Here is a 13,918-nt window from a genome sequence, read left to right as displayed (position 1 = left end):
AATGTGTGTTAAAAGTTGCTTTAAAGCTGAAGTAGTTTTAGTAAATGCTCTGTCACAGTCTTCCTGTTGCTATGTTTGTTTGAGTGACGAGCAGTCTTCGGAGGATGCAGGTGACAATAACAGAAATTCTTCTTATTAGCACCAAAATAATGTTGGAAGTACTTTAGTAAAAACTGCCTGCCTAGTTTGGCTTTCATATTCAGCTGAGGGACTTTGCACAGACCCAGCTAATAATTAAAGCCATGTTCTTAAATTTGTTGAACTGATGCCATGAATTTTGTTTTTGAGTCCCACTGAAATGTGTACTTTTGAATTTAAGTAAAGAAACAAGAGGTGACTTATTATAAATAAATCTCCATTACTCCAGACAAACTGCAATCTGTAACAAATGATTTTTAAAAATTTTTAAGGACAAAAAATGAAGCTAAAGGTAAAAAAAAAAAAAAAAAAAAAAAAAAAAAAAAAACTTGGAAAAGCTGTATTTCAGCAATATTCTCAAGAAACTATAAGTTCATAAACTACGTTATATAGATTTTTTTTTCAGTTAAAATATGTAAAATGAAATATGAAGGGAATATTTGTACATCAACATCATGTACATTCAGGCACATGCAGAGATTCTACACAAGCACTGAAAGAATGATAACAGATGTCATGTCCACTAACTTCAGTGTTAAATTGGGAATTTTATCTCTGCAGGTGCTTTAATATGCATTAAGATCACCCTGATAGAAGCCAAAACAACATTCTGCATGCCTCAACAGGCATATAGTGACCAAAATTAGCATATGTTCATATAAAACCAGCAAAGGTGGAATTTATATTTCAGCATTTGTAAATACCTATGCTAGATTTGAAATACGGTGTTTTACAGTCTGATTTTTCCCTTGTAAGTGGTAGTGTGTAGTAAGAGTTTTGACTTACGTTATACACTTATCCTGACACAAGAGGTCTGTTTCTGGAGTGTAGTTTGAACTAGATGCTTCTGAAGAAAGAGGTCAATATGTAGGAATTGTAATCCTTTATGTATGTACACATGCATAAACCCTAATCCTAACATATGTACACATGTATGATAACTCATCATTTATCTAATCTATATATAAACTATATATTACTGTAAGAAGGTAACTGGTAACTGCTTGTTTTTGCATACTGGTGCTAAAGAATATTTTGCTGAAGAATACTGACTGTTTGCTAAAATCAAAATACTAAGTTAGAAGCCATTCATAAAAAGTATTTTTTTAAAAAAAGTTATTTAGACTCAGTGGAGAAATGTATATTAATCTCCATCTGTAGCATCCACTATTTCAAATTCATAATTAGGATGAAAGGTAAGGCCGCCACTTAAGAAGCTGGTCAGCAGAAGGGTCAGATAACTATCCTGAAGAAAATTATTTGTTTGTGTACGGGAAGAATGCCTTTTCCTTGCCGCACATAATTGCTGTTGTCAAGTTCAGAGTACTGCAGTACCTCTTCTATGAAGAAGAACGTGCCTTTGTGAATTTACACTACGGCTTGTGGACACAAAGTTTGGCCCTTTCTTTGATGTTTGTATGTTAATCCTGATTTGACTGTGAGATTATTCCCATTTTGTTGCTACTGAAATTCATTCTTATGAGTGTTTTAAAAAGATTTTACTGACATGCTGCGCTGGTTCAACATGAAGAATGATCAGATAAGACCTCATTGGTGGCCTTCCAATACATGAGGGAAGTTTATGAACAGGAAGGAGACTGACTTATACATGGTCTGACTGTGACAGGACAAGGGGGATTGGTTTTATCCTAAAAGAGATATTTAACTTAAATGTTAAGAGAAAATACTTTTTTCAGAGAGTGGTGAGTGCTGGCACAGGCTGCCCAGAGAAGTTGTGGATGCCCCATCCCTGGGGGCAGCCAAGGACTGGCTGGATGGGGTGTTGGGCAGCCTGAGCTGGTGGGGGGTGCCCTGCCCATGGCTGGGAGACAGAACTGGGTGGTCTTTAAGGTCCCCTCCAAGCCAAGCCATTCTGTGAGTCCATGATTATAGTTGGATTACTCACGTGCTATGTTATGCCCAGCAAACGGCAAATCTGTAACGAAACAATGTATTGGTTTAGTTAAATGCTTCAAGTTGTATCATAGATGCAAAATTAAACCTATTTCTCTGGCTCTCAGTTACACATAAATTGCAGTCTAAGTACAGTCTCAGTTTTAAAGGTCTTGATAAATCTGATATGGGATGAATGAATTTTCTGCTGTTTGTGGTTAAATCCTAATTCTAGTTCCTTAATATTATGAATTAATTCAATAAAATCTAAGAACAATACTTCTTCATGTAGACTAAATGGAAATCTGTGCAGTTTTTTATATTTTAAGGGAACCAATGAAAAATCCAAGGGATATAAAATTATTAGAAAAATGAGACTATTTAATATTACAGAAGATTCACAAATTCACCTTAACACTTTTTGAAAGGATAATTTTTAGCCTGGTTAAGACCACATAAATATTGGAGCTAAAAAAAAAAAAATGCAACAGAAGATAGGATGAATTTTGGCAGCCTTAGAGGCAGACTGTGAGATTTATGATAAAAACCTTCTTCTGTTTGAGATTGATCTCTGAGTAAAAGAAGATTAGAGGGAGTCACTTAGATATTTTTGAATTTTTATTTCCTTCCAAGTTTTTATAGACAGCAGTATTACTCAAACAATGTTGGAATTCAGTAAGAATTTTTGGAACTCACTTTCAGTTGTCTGAAATTGTTGGCTAATACTGGTTGAAAAATGTGAGCATTAGCATGCGGATTTTCAGTTAGCCTCACTGCTGTTAAAAATTTAGGGAAGTGTAGAGCTTAAGAGTTGGTGACAGTGCAAAAAGAAAGGGGTTAGAATGTATTAGAAATTGATGGTCTTCATAGCATATGTGACTTTAGAATGTGTTTAGTAGATACACAGCAGATGAGTGAGTCTTCTGGGGAAAGTATTCAAAGTATTTATTTGATATGATTTGATATGAATTTGATGTGAAGTCCTCAAAAACCTACTGGTCTATATAAACTAACCCAAGGGGAATCATAATATCCTGTTACTTCTCTAGATTACAGTAAATATGAGCTTGCTTGATTGCATTTTTATTTGTTCTGCCTCCCCCTCGCTTTATGAGGATGCTGCCTGACAAGCCGTATGAACAAAACTGAAGTATGCTTTGTTTTGGGGGTTTCCTATGGCCTTGTGAAATAATGCAGATAATGCAGGGTAATTTCTTGCTCCCTTTTTTTTTTTTTCTTGCATCTTTTTTAAGAATTATTATCTTTGTAAGAGCTGTATAGGGCAGACACTGCCATGTGACCATGAGTAATAGGTAACTGGTAATGGAGCAGAAGATTGTAAATATGCTGACACATACTGCCAGTTCCTTTGCTCACCTGGATTTACATCTTTCTTCTTGTACTGTAAACCTGTGTCTAAGTAGTTTTTTGAACACTATTCTGATTTGAAAGATCATGTAGATGTGGCTGGGCTGTGAGATGACTATTCTTCTTTTAGCTCTTTGGAAGTTACTGGAGCATAGCCCTTTATCGAGTGTAGGAGAGGATACAGCTCTCACAGCTCAGCGTGGCATTCTTGGATTATGTCATGGATATTGCCAATAGGAGGGCAGTAAGAGAGGCTGCTTAGATTAGTTGATTCAGTCCACTGTCTTATGGAATGAAATTTAGAGGAATGGAACATAATTACTGTAATTTCTAGAAGAAAATATTTTTTCCAATAATATATGTTTTATCCAAATATCAGTAAATTTTGGAATCGGGGTCAAAATTTAATCCATGTTTATTATTAAAGCATTATTCAAGTAAGGAACAAATGCATCATACAGGAAAGTCTGTCCAGCTCTATTTTATGTAATAGGTTTAATAAACCCTATAGTACTTCTTACTTTAAATAATAATAGTTTTTGTAGTAATGTGAGCAAAATTATTAAGGACATATTGAACTGGCCAAAATAAAAAAAGCATGTTCATGTGCTAAGGGTTTGCTGGCTTTTCACTGGCGATGATCTTTATGATCTTTATGGATTATTTTTGAGTATTTGCAGTTACCATGGGGGGCAGTCTGGTTCATACCAATAATTTTATCATATGACATCACTGTGGAGTCCCTACAGCTGTATATTTTAAAAGAAAAAAAAAAAAAGTTTGCAAGTTTAATCTTAATAATCTTCACCCAAAAAAGCAGACATGCTATGTCATAAAATAACTATTAGTGACTAGTTTGTATCCTATAAATCTAACTTGAGTTGATAATATGGTCCATTACCAGCTAACTGCACAGAGTATTTTTCATTTTACACTCTTCAGTTACTTTTTAGTGAAGTGTTAAAAAATATGAAGCTTTTCTCCTCTCTAAAATTGCACACTGTCTGTCTGTTATTAGGGAGATAACAGCTCTTATAAATGTTTCAGTAAGCGTTAAGTAGACAGTTATGTGCACTCTCATTCCACGCTTATTTGCTTACTGTAATAAACTGATAAAATATGTGTGGTTTGTCTCTGTGTATCTGCAGGCATCATGAGTCACATAGATTTCCTTTAGAAATAATGTTGTGTCTGCAGAATTGATTGGTTATTTTCATAAACCATCCAAAGGTACACAAATGACTTCTATTATTTAAACATATGCTGTGAAAGATTTGTAGAAGATTATCTCATGGTTACTAGATGCTTCTTGTTTTATTAACTCTTTGGGAGGTTAGTTTAACCCCAGAATGATTGTGGGTATCATGTCACATAGGTTTCTGTAAGTATTGCAATTGTGTGCACTGAAATTTTAAAATAAAAAAAATCTGTTTACCAGACTGATACAGCTGTTCAGTAAACTGCCATACAGTAACATCAGCCTTTGTCATCTCACAGTCATGAAAATGCCTAAAGAATAGTAGTTTTCCAGAAATAAAGTCCTTTGTTCAAAAGACACATTTTATTTATTTCTAGTTCTGACATATTAAATGCAACTGAAAATTAATGTCCTATGGGTTATTATTCTGGCTGTCTTCTGCACATCTTCCAGTTTGTATAGTATGATACTGAAAATAAAAGTGAATTTCCTCAAATGGGTGAAATTATGAATGAAGTATGAGAAGCAGTACTGTGAGAGGCTGAGATTAAATTCTCAGAGAAAAATCACAATCAGGTTTTGATAAAACTTGAGTTCTGTGTCAGAATTTGAATGTGTTGAGGGAGTTTTACTCAACCTATATGAGTATATATCTACATGTTGGACTTCTGACTATCTTCATATGCTTTCACTCCTATTAATAAATAATATTTCAAAAGCTGTATGTAAATAGAGAGAAGTAGGACACTTCAAAATACTTGTTTTAACATGAATAAAGTATATTTCTTAAGCTTCTTAATGAAAAATGACTGAGCAGTTTTATGAAATAACTTCACAGTTCTGCATGTTCAATTCAATCTGATTTAAATGTTTAAAGACAAGGGATGAGCTTAACTTCAAATAAAATCTCGATTCATCTTTTTGAAACTTAAGTTTTATTAATTTTATTTTGCTGACAAAGGAAAACTAAACAAGTTGTCCCTGAGCACATCACATTTTATCTGAGTGGAGACAATTTACTTAAAACTTATTAATAACTTGATAACTTATTAAGAGAGTCAACACTAAGGTTGTGGAGTATCTTCAACTTGATGGATCCTGAAACTCTTTTAGCCTTTACACTAGAATTTGCTGGTAGATAATTAATTGTATATAACAAAACTCATGCCAGGGTTGTTTATTTTTTGTAATAGAGAAAGGATCTGAAATTGGAAAGTTAAACCAGATGTGGACATTTTTGTAGATGTTTTTTTCTTGATCACATCACTAAGTGGTTTATATTAATCATAGTCATGTAGTTGTAAGGCTTTACATGAATGGAAAGCCATTTTGCCTTTTTCTTCTTTAATTATTTGTTTAATTATACAGTGTAATCCAACTAAATAATGCACCTTCCAAAGCCACTGCTGAATACACAATCACTGACTTCCTTGTGTAGCTTTCTTTAGCTTTCGTCAGTGCACTGACCATGCTTCTAAGCATTTAGTGGTTAATCTTGACAGATGCTGATCTAAAATGAAATGTATTATAGCTTTGCTTTCCAGTTTAGAAGTTGGTGCTCAGACAGTGTGGTCAAGTTTGTTATGCACTAACTTCTAAAGGTTTTCAATAGGATTCTCTAGCGATATGTATTTTGTCTCCCATTGCTCTGTCACATTGTAGGTGTAAATCACAGCTCTTACCAGCTTCTCATATTGCTGGAAGTGTGCAAAAAGTCTTCAGATTAGCACCTCAGTGTTAAATGTGGCAGTAAGAAAAACATAGCACCCTGTAGGAGTTTTGTAGGCAAGACAAGATAAAAGCCTGTTTTCCTTCTCAACTACTTAGCATCTTGAAACATCATTTTATTTGTAGCTGTCTCTTTCACTTAGTTACACAGTTGAGGCTGTAAATGTAAGACAAAAAATGGACACTAACCATAGAAATTAACACCTAAAATTCAGTAGCTTATAGCGAATTGCTAAAACAGGATTTATGTGTTGAGCATTTGGCCTTTTCTACCTCCATGTTCTGTTTGTATAGCTTTACTTTTCATACAATTTCTTAATCTAAAGCAAGTAAGTTTGTATGAAGAACATACCACTTTCCTGCTGTTTTGTGCATATTCCTTCCTCTTGCACTCGAACTCATGATCTCCAGAGCAGCAGTACCTCTTGCAGTTTTCTTATCCACTAAATGTCTTTCACACTGCTACTTCAGGATAGAAAGGACCCAAATATTCTTAAGATTTCTCTTATTGCTTGTGGCAAGAGGATGATTAAAGAAGTGAAAACATTGCTCTGCTCTGTACACCTGTAGATTTAGTATCTGACCGGTGTAGTTGTTAGATGAAAGTTTTTGGGGTTTTAACAAGAGGAGACTCTATAGTTTTGTGCCCTGTGGTAGATTTGGGGCCAGTCTTGAGTTTTGATGCATAGAATAGAGAAACAACATTATTTTATCTGTAACTTTAAAAATGAATAATAGATAAAAATTAAAATATTGAAGAGATATACAAAAGAAAAATTGGGCAAGTACAACAAAATGCTGCTATTTCTCAGCACCATGGAATGTTACTTTTAGACTCTTTTGAAGATAACTCAGATCTACTAAAATGCAGTAATAGGTAAATCCCTTCATGTGCCTGGTTTGCCAAAATTCTGATTAGAAAACAGGCATTCTAGCTGTGTGAGAACTGTAGCATTTAATTGTAATTTTATCTGTTCTTCTCTTAAAATGTTCACCAACTGTTGTTTTGTACTTAACAGGTCACTACCCAAGTATTTGTGCCAACAAAAACGCATGAAATGCTTCATCGGATGACTGGAAAAGGATTATCAGCTCATTATCAGTTCTCAAGACAGCCATGCATTTTTGGTGATCGTATGATATCTGTGCAAGTGACATTAACAAATACAACTGATCAGAAGATAGATAATATTCATATAGGGGAGAAGAAGTTACCCCCAGGCATGAGGATGCATGAGTTTAATCCAATAGGTAATTGTATTCTCTTTTAAAATCTTACTGTTTTGCCAAATTTCAAATATAGAAAGTGGTGGTCTTGCATAGTCAGACATATTCTTGCATATACACACAAGTCCTTATTCATATCTCTCTAATCTATTCATCCTCCAGTCTGCACTGATGCTTGTCACAAAAGATTTGAAAGTAGAAAATGGTAATGGTATTAATCAGATCATATACTCAAAATGTCACCGAACAGTCAATAGAATTCACTTCTGTTATGCAGAAAGAACATGAAAAATTCAGGGATGAACACACAATCCATTTCAGGTTTATTGAGTTCCACAACATGGTCCTGCTCTTTAAAGTAGTTGTTTCTCCAGTAGTGACTTCATGGTGGTAGATGTCCTGTGAAGCTGTTTCTTTTGCAGAAATTAAGTTATATATCATCTACTGTTTCTTCCAAAATGTTGCTTGTCTCATTAAAACATAAATTCCTTGTATTCTTTGTCACTTTACCTATGATACAATGTATGTGCCCTGTTTCTATTGTCTCAGTTGTGCATCCAGCATTTGGAAACTATTTTATTAATACAGGTTTTTGTAATTACGTGAAATTATGGCGGGTTACATGTGCATTATAGTGTTCTTGTGCGTGTTTACTTTAGCTATTCAAAATGTTTCTGTGTAGAATGCCTTGAGCCTGAGAGATCTGTGACTGTTTCAATGGGTATCGACTTCTGTGATTCTACTCAGACTGCCAGTTTCCAGTTATGGTAAGTTCTCATGGAAGTGGGAATGAAAATATCCTATAAAAGTAATAGCATGTGATGCTTATTTTTTTGCCCTAATTGTAACATAAGTTTATTCTGGGTTAGAGATTCATGATCCTTGAGGTCCCTTCCAACCCTGGCCATTCTGTGATTCTGCAGTTTCAATTGTAGTGTTTAATAAGTATTAAAATAATTGAACAACAGTTGTCAACATGCTTATTTTAGAAAAATAAGATATAGTTGCTGTTCTGTTTTAATAAGAATTATGAGGGTTTTTTTTCTTTCTTTTTTCTTTTAGCTCTAGCCTGTAAACATGCAGATTCGATCTCAAATCTAGGTTTGGAATTATGTGTATAAGTGCAAGAATTCTTTGACAGGTCATGTTTGAGAGGTCCTGTTTTCTTTTGGCGTAATAATACCATGTAGAAGCATAAACTACTTTTCCAAGTTAGAATTACATATTCCCTCAAATTTTGTTTTTATTTCTTCTTTTAATAACAACACCTTGAAGGGAGCAGTCAGGTCTGATTAGCATGGTGGAATGTTTTATATGTAGAATCGTAGGATTTAGAATTGCTTAGGTTGGAAGAGACCTTAAAGATAGAATCCAACCACAAATTAACCATAGTACTCCAACAACCCTCCGCTAAGTCATGCCCCTGAGCACCGCATCCAAACAGTTTTTAAACACATCCAGAGACGGTGACTCAACCACCTCCCTGGGGAGCCTATTCCAGTGCTTAACAACCCTTTCTGCAAAGAAGTGTTTCCTGATATCCAACCTAAACTTACTCTGATGCAACCTGAGGCCGTTTCCCCTTGTTCTGTCACCAGTGAGGGGAGACCAACCCCACTGTTACTGCAATCACCTTGCAGATATTAGAAGAGAGCAATAAGGTCTCCCCTCAGCCTCCTCTTCCCCTGACTAAACAGCCCCTTCAGTCGCTCCCCATAGGACATATTCTCCAAGCCCTTCAACAGCCTTGTAACCCTTCCTTGGACCTGCTCCAGCACCTCAATGTCCTTTCTGTACTGAGGTGCCCAAAACTGAACACAGTACTTGAGGTGAGGCCTCACCAGTGCCAAGTACAGGGGCAGGATTACTTCCTAGTCCTGCTCACCACACCACTCCTGATACAAGCCAAGATGCCATTGGCCTTCATGGCCACCTGGGCACACTGCTGGCTCATATTCAGCCGTCAATCCACCAGTACACCAAGGTCCCTTTCCATCAGACGGCTTACCAGTCATTCTTCCCCAAGCCTGTAGGGTTGCCTGGGGTTGTTGTAACCAAAATGCAGGACCCGACACTTGGCTTTATTGAAACTCATGCAGTTTGCCTTGGCCCATCAATCCGGTCTATCCAGGCCCCTCTGTAGCACCTTTCTACCTCAGGCAGATCAACTCCCTCCCAGCTTGGTGTCATCTGCAAACTTACTAAGGGTGCACTCAATCTGTTTATCAAGATCATTAAATAGAAGCAGTCCCAGAACCGAGCCCTGGGGACACCACTTGTGACCGGCCACCAACAGGACTTAACTCCATTTAACAATTTGGGCCCAGCATCCAGCCGGTGTTTCACACAGCAGAGCGTACGCCCATCCAAACTGTGGGCAGCCAGCTTCTCCATGAGAATGCTGTGGGGACAGTGTAAAAGGCTCTACTGAAGTCCAGGTAGACCACATTGACACTCTTACCTTCCAGTACTAAGCGGGTCACCTTGTCATAGAATGAAATCAGGTTTGTCAGACAGGATCTAGCATTCCTAAACCCCTGCTGACTGGGCCTGATCCCCTGGTTGACCTCTAATTGGTCCATGATGGCTCCCAAGAATATCCGTTCCATAACCTTCTGCAGCACTGAGGTGAGACTGATAGGTCTATAGCTATCAGGAACATCTTTCCATTCCTTTTTGAAGATGGGCGTCACATTTGCTAGGCAAATATTATTCCAGTCAAAATTGCCAGCAAATATATTCTCTTTCTAAGAAATTGCAAATTAAAAAAGTGCATACTATGAGCAATTTTGCTATCTTAAGTGCTTGTTACTTCTGTTTGTGACTTCTGTAACGTGACTGTGTGAAACTAGCCTCAAAATTTGCTGACTGGAGAGAATGAAAGGAAGTAGCTGGCTAGCCAATTAGATTTTGTCTTACATGCTTGATTTATGTTTATTATGGTCATTATCGGCACATTCAGGATCCATATTTTGAAGAGTTCCATTGCATGCTAGACTAGCATAAAAATTTTTGAACATGTGAGATCTTTGTTACAAAGCATCATTTGAAACCAGAGAAAAGGACTAGCAGTGTCTGAACATTAAGTATGGATAGTTGTGGCTCCTCCTTTTAGGAGCAATTCAGGCATGTACTACCTCACGTTGTCTTTGAAATGAGGCAAAGGCACTATGTGAATCTGTGAATCTTTTTTCCCCCCCACATATTTGAAAATAATATTTTTTGACATACTGTTGCAAGAACTACTGCTTTCTATACCCAGTAGCAAAAGGGATATTGAATAGGCATTCACACTGCAGCATTCCAAATTAGGGATAACTCTCATTCTTTCAGAAATTTCTGGACCCCTTTCTTCAATAATATAGGAATTTTAATGCGCTGCTATTAAGCACAGCTTGCACAACTCACAGATTATTAAAAAGGTTTTTAATCTAAATGTACTCAAGTGACTTCAAAATAAGATAAATTTCCTGTTTCAGGGGAAGGGATATTTTACTGTTGAAAATGTATATTTTGCCTCCTTGAACCTTTTTCTGCACACATACTCATTTTAACAGGTAGTAGTATCTTTAGCAAGGAGTCTATAGCATGTAGTTTATGCACATCACATTGTTACAGTTTGTGCTATTTGCCAGAATTTGGGAATGGGTTTGGACTGTTGCTTGATACAGGGCTTGTTTGTGAAGGGAAGTTCCTTTCTAGGCAATGCAATTTCATTATTGCTTCAAAATGAATAAATATATTCTGTTTTTATTGTGAATAAAATATGCTCAGTGTATCAAGCAGGAATGCTTTTTTTAAAAAAAAGGACTGACATTTTTCTTTCAAATTTATATTTTTAGTATACTAATGATTTGTTTTCAGAATTATACCATTTATTGCTAAGAATCTTAGAAATGAGGAGGATAAGCAATGTAGCATTAAAAATTGATTTTATGCAGATCATCACCTTTATGTTTTGGGAGGTCTGCTGTATTAGTGATGTATAAAAACTGATTACTTTCTCCAACATTGCCTAGTAATTGTTTATTATTTTCCTATTAGACAAACAAGACCGATCAATAATCCTGAACACCAACCAGACTATGAGTAACATCACTGTAAATAGATTTGCCTGAGACCTCAGTGGTGTATTCATTTTAATGATTTGGACAATGTGAGTCCAATGACAAAGCTCAAGCTAAGTTTAAAATTAAATTAAGAATAGGAATTGCTTACTTTGTTCCTTTGCTAATTGATAGGGCCCTGTCTCTTTGAGACTAGTTCTCAGTAAATAGTGTAGAAATCGTTAAAATATTTGTTGAATTAAATTTGCTGTTTTACTGTTAAAAATAAAATATTTGTTGTTCAGAATTCTACTGATGTCAGTTTTCCTTGGAGATACTGTGTATTCTGTCATTTTGTGGCCTGTATCCCAACACAACTGTAGCCTTCTTAATCTTTTATACTACTTTAAAATGTTATATTTAAAAGGAAGAATAAGTCGAAAAAGTTCGTTAAAATGTAGTCTAAATATTGTGCATACACAGGTGTCAATATTCTTATATTTCCCAATAATGTATTTTTATGAAAACATTGTCAGTTATTTTGCATTTTTGTTAGAAGCATATTCAATAATAGTTTACTTGATCATAATAATTTTCTTTACATTGCTCTAAAAGGGAGCACTTTGTCTTGCATCAAATGTAATTGATCCTGAAGCAGTGTAATCACAATTACTCACTTTCTTAATTGGCCTGCCCAAAATCAGAAAATGGAAACCGATCGACAGTGTTTAAATCAATAGCTTTGTAGTAATGCTTGTGGGGGTAGGGAGATAGTGGTAATGGCTAGATCAATTGGTCTTAGATGCCAATCACGGACTGTGTGTTTTGCATAGCAAATGCTACCTTTCTGCTTGGGGATGTTCTGCTTAATAGTTGGTTCAATAAATACAAACTATATGAAGAAAAATAACGTGTAATAAAATATTTAGATCTCTTTCTGAATTTATTGTACAAATTAAGGACAATGAAGGTGAAATAGTATTTACAGAGAGGCTGAAAGGACTGAGCTCAGAAAGACTTCCCCAGTAAATTATATATTCTTATGAACTAAAGCTTATCAAGATCACACATGTAATTAAAAAGAGGTGAAATGCCATGACTTGAAAACTGTTCCTAATCCATTTATTTAGAATATGCATTAGCGTGCTCATTTTATGAACTAATAAGGCAAAAGTCTCTTCATTGCCATTTTTTATGTGCCTTCTCCTTGCAGAGACGCTATGTTTCCGTTACAGTGGTGTTCTGCACAATAACGCTTCCTTGACTGGAAAGTTAAATAAATAGAGATTCCTGTTCTTATTGGTTTTGTTCCTTTTTGGATCCTACAGATCCAAAAGCAGTTCATTTTGGAACTTTCTGCAGATTCTTTAAGCAGAATAGATATGAAAGAATAGAAAATAGATTTTAAAGAATAAAATAATTTCTTGGCTAACACAGTGTAGTCAGGTTGCTTGTTGCATCGTGGATACCCTTGGTAGGTGTTAGCATACCCACCACCCCAGTTAAGAGACCTCTGTCTTTGCCCAAGAAAGTGATCGTCAGCGAACAGAGGAGAAAACAGGTCCTTGGTCTTGCAGACTAACTGTAGTATAATCCACTGACAGTAGATTATATATTTTTTTCCACTATCAGTATTTCTTCCTTAGCGTGTTTTCTCCTGAGTCACTGATCTACTGGTAATCATGGTCTTAAAAAATCTTATCACTCTTTTATTTTATTTTTACTACCTGGTATGTCACAAAGCTTTAGGAGCTTAGCCATGTCAGAATTTGGCCTTGGATCCTTGGAATGAAGACATTTACAACCCTAGAGAAGGAAGGCAAGGGAGGCTACAAAGGCAGGAAGTTACAGCACATACATGTTCTTATGCTGTTTTGTATACATATATTTAGAATTTCAAATTCCTGGCTGCGTTTGCAAAAGCCAGTAGGCAAATCTCTGACATGTTTCAGGTGTTTAGTGAGTGACTCAGTGGGAAAGGGAGGTCTCCTACTTACAACTTTGCGATCTGAAAAAAAGGGCATGAAACTTGTCCTTACCTCCTTTCCCTTTGTTTTTCATCCCACTTCTTGCTCTCTTAGCACTTCCTGAAGCTACAAAAGAACCACAGCTTTGAATATAATATTAATTTACAGAGAATCTGTTTTCTTCTTCCCTGGTATTTTGAAAAGCATGCAGGATGTTATTCTCTTTTGTGTAGGATATTGTTCTCTTTGAAACAATATCTTGTAGGGAAAATGTCTGTGCCCTGCATCTCTTCATCTGAACCTGCTTTTCTCAAGACTTAAGTGTGAGGAATACAATAAGGGCTCCCAAGAAG

General features: G+C 35.9%; 1 protein-coding gene across 3 annotated transcripts in view; it reads left to right on the top strand.

Annotated features, from left to right (window-relative positions):
* AP3B1 (adaptor related protein complex 3 subunit beta 1) overlaps positions 1–13,918 on the top strand; it is a 160,186-nt gene that overhangs the window by 123,612 nt on the left and 22,656 nt on the right. For all 3 annotated transcript variants that reach the window (XM_052670188.1, XM_052670187.1, XM_052670186.1), the window contains exons 23-24: positions 7,345–7,576; positions 8,235–8,319. In XM_052670188.1, the coding sequence (XP_052526148.1) occupies positions 7,345–7,576; positions 8,235–8,319 (317 nt within the window). The remainder of the gene's footprint in view (positions 1–7,344; positions 7,577–8,234; positions 8,320–13,918) is intronic.

Source organism: Tympanuchus pallidicinctus, unplaced genomic scaffold, assembly GCF_026119805.1.
Source record: "Tympanuchus pallidicinctus isolate F22 unplaced genomic scaffold, pur_lepc_1.0 scaffold9, whole genome shotgun sequence".
Taxonomy (NCBI): Eukaryota; Metazoa; Chordata; class Aves; order Galliformes; family Phasianidae; genus Tympanuchus; species Tympanuchus pallidicinctus.
Note: the sequence above shows the minus strand (reverse complement) of the source record. Positions and strands in the feature narration are given on the sequence as shown.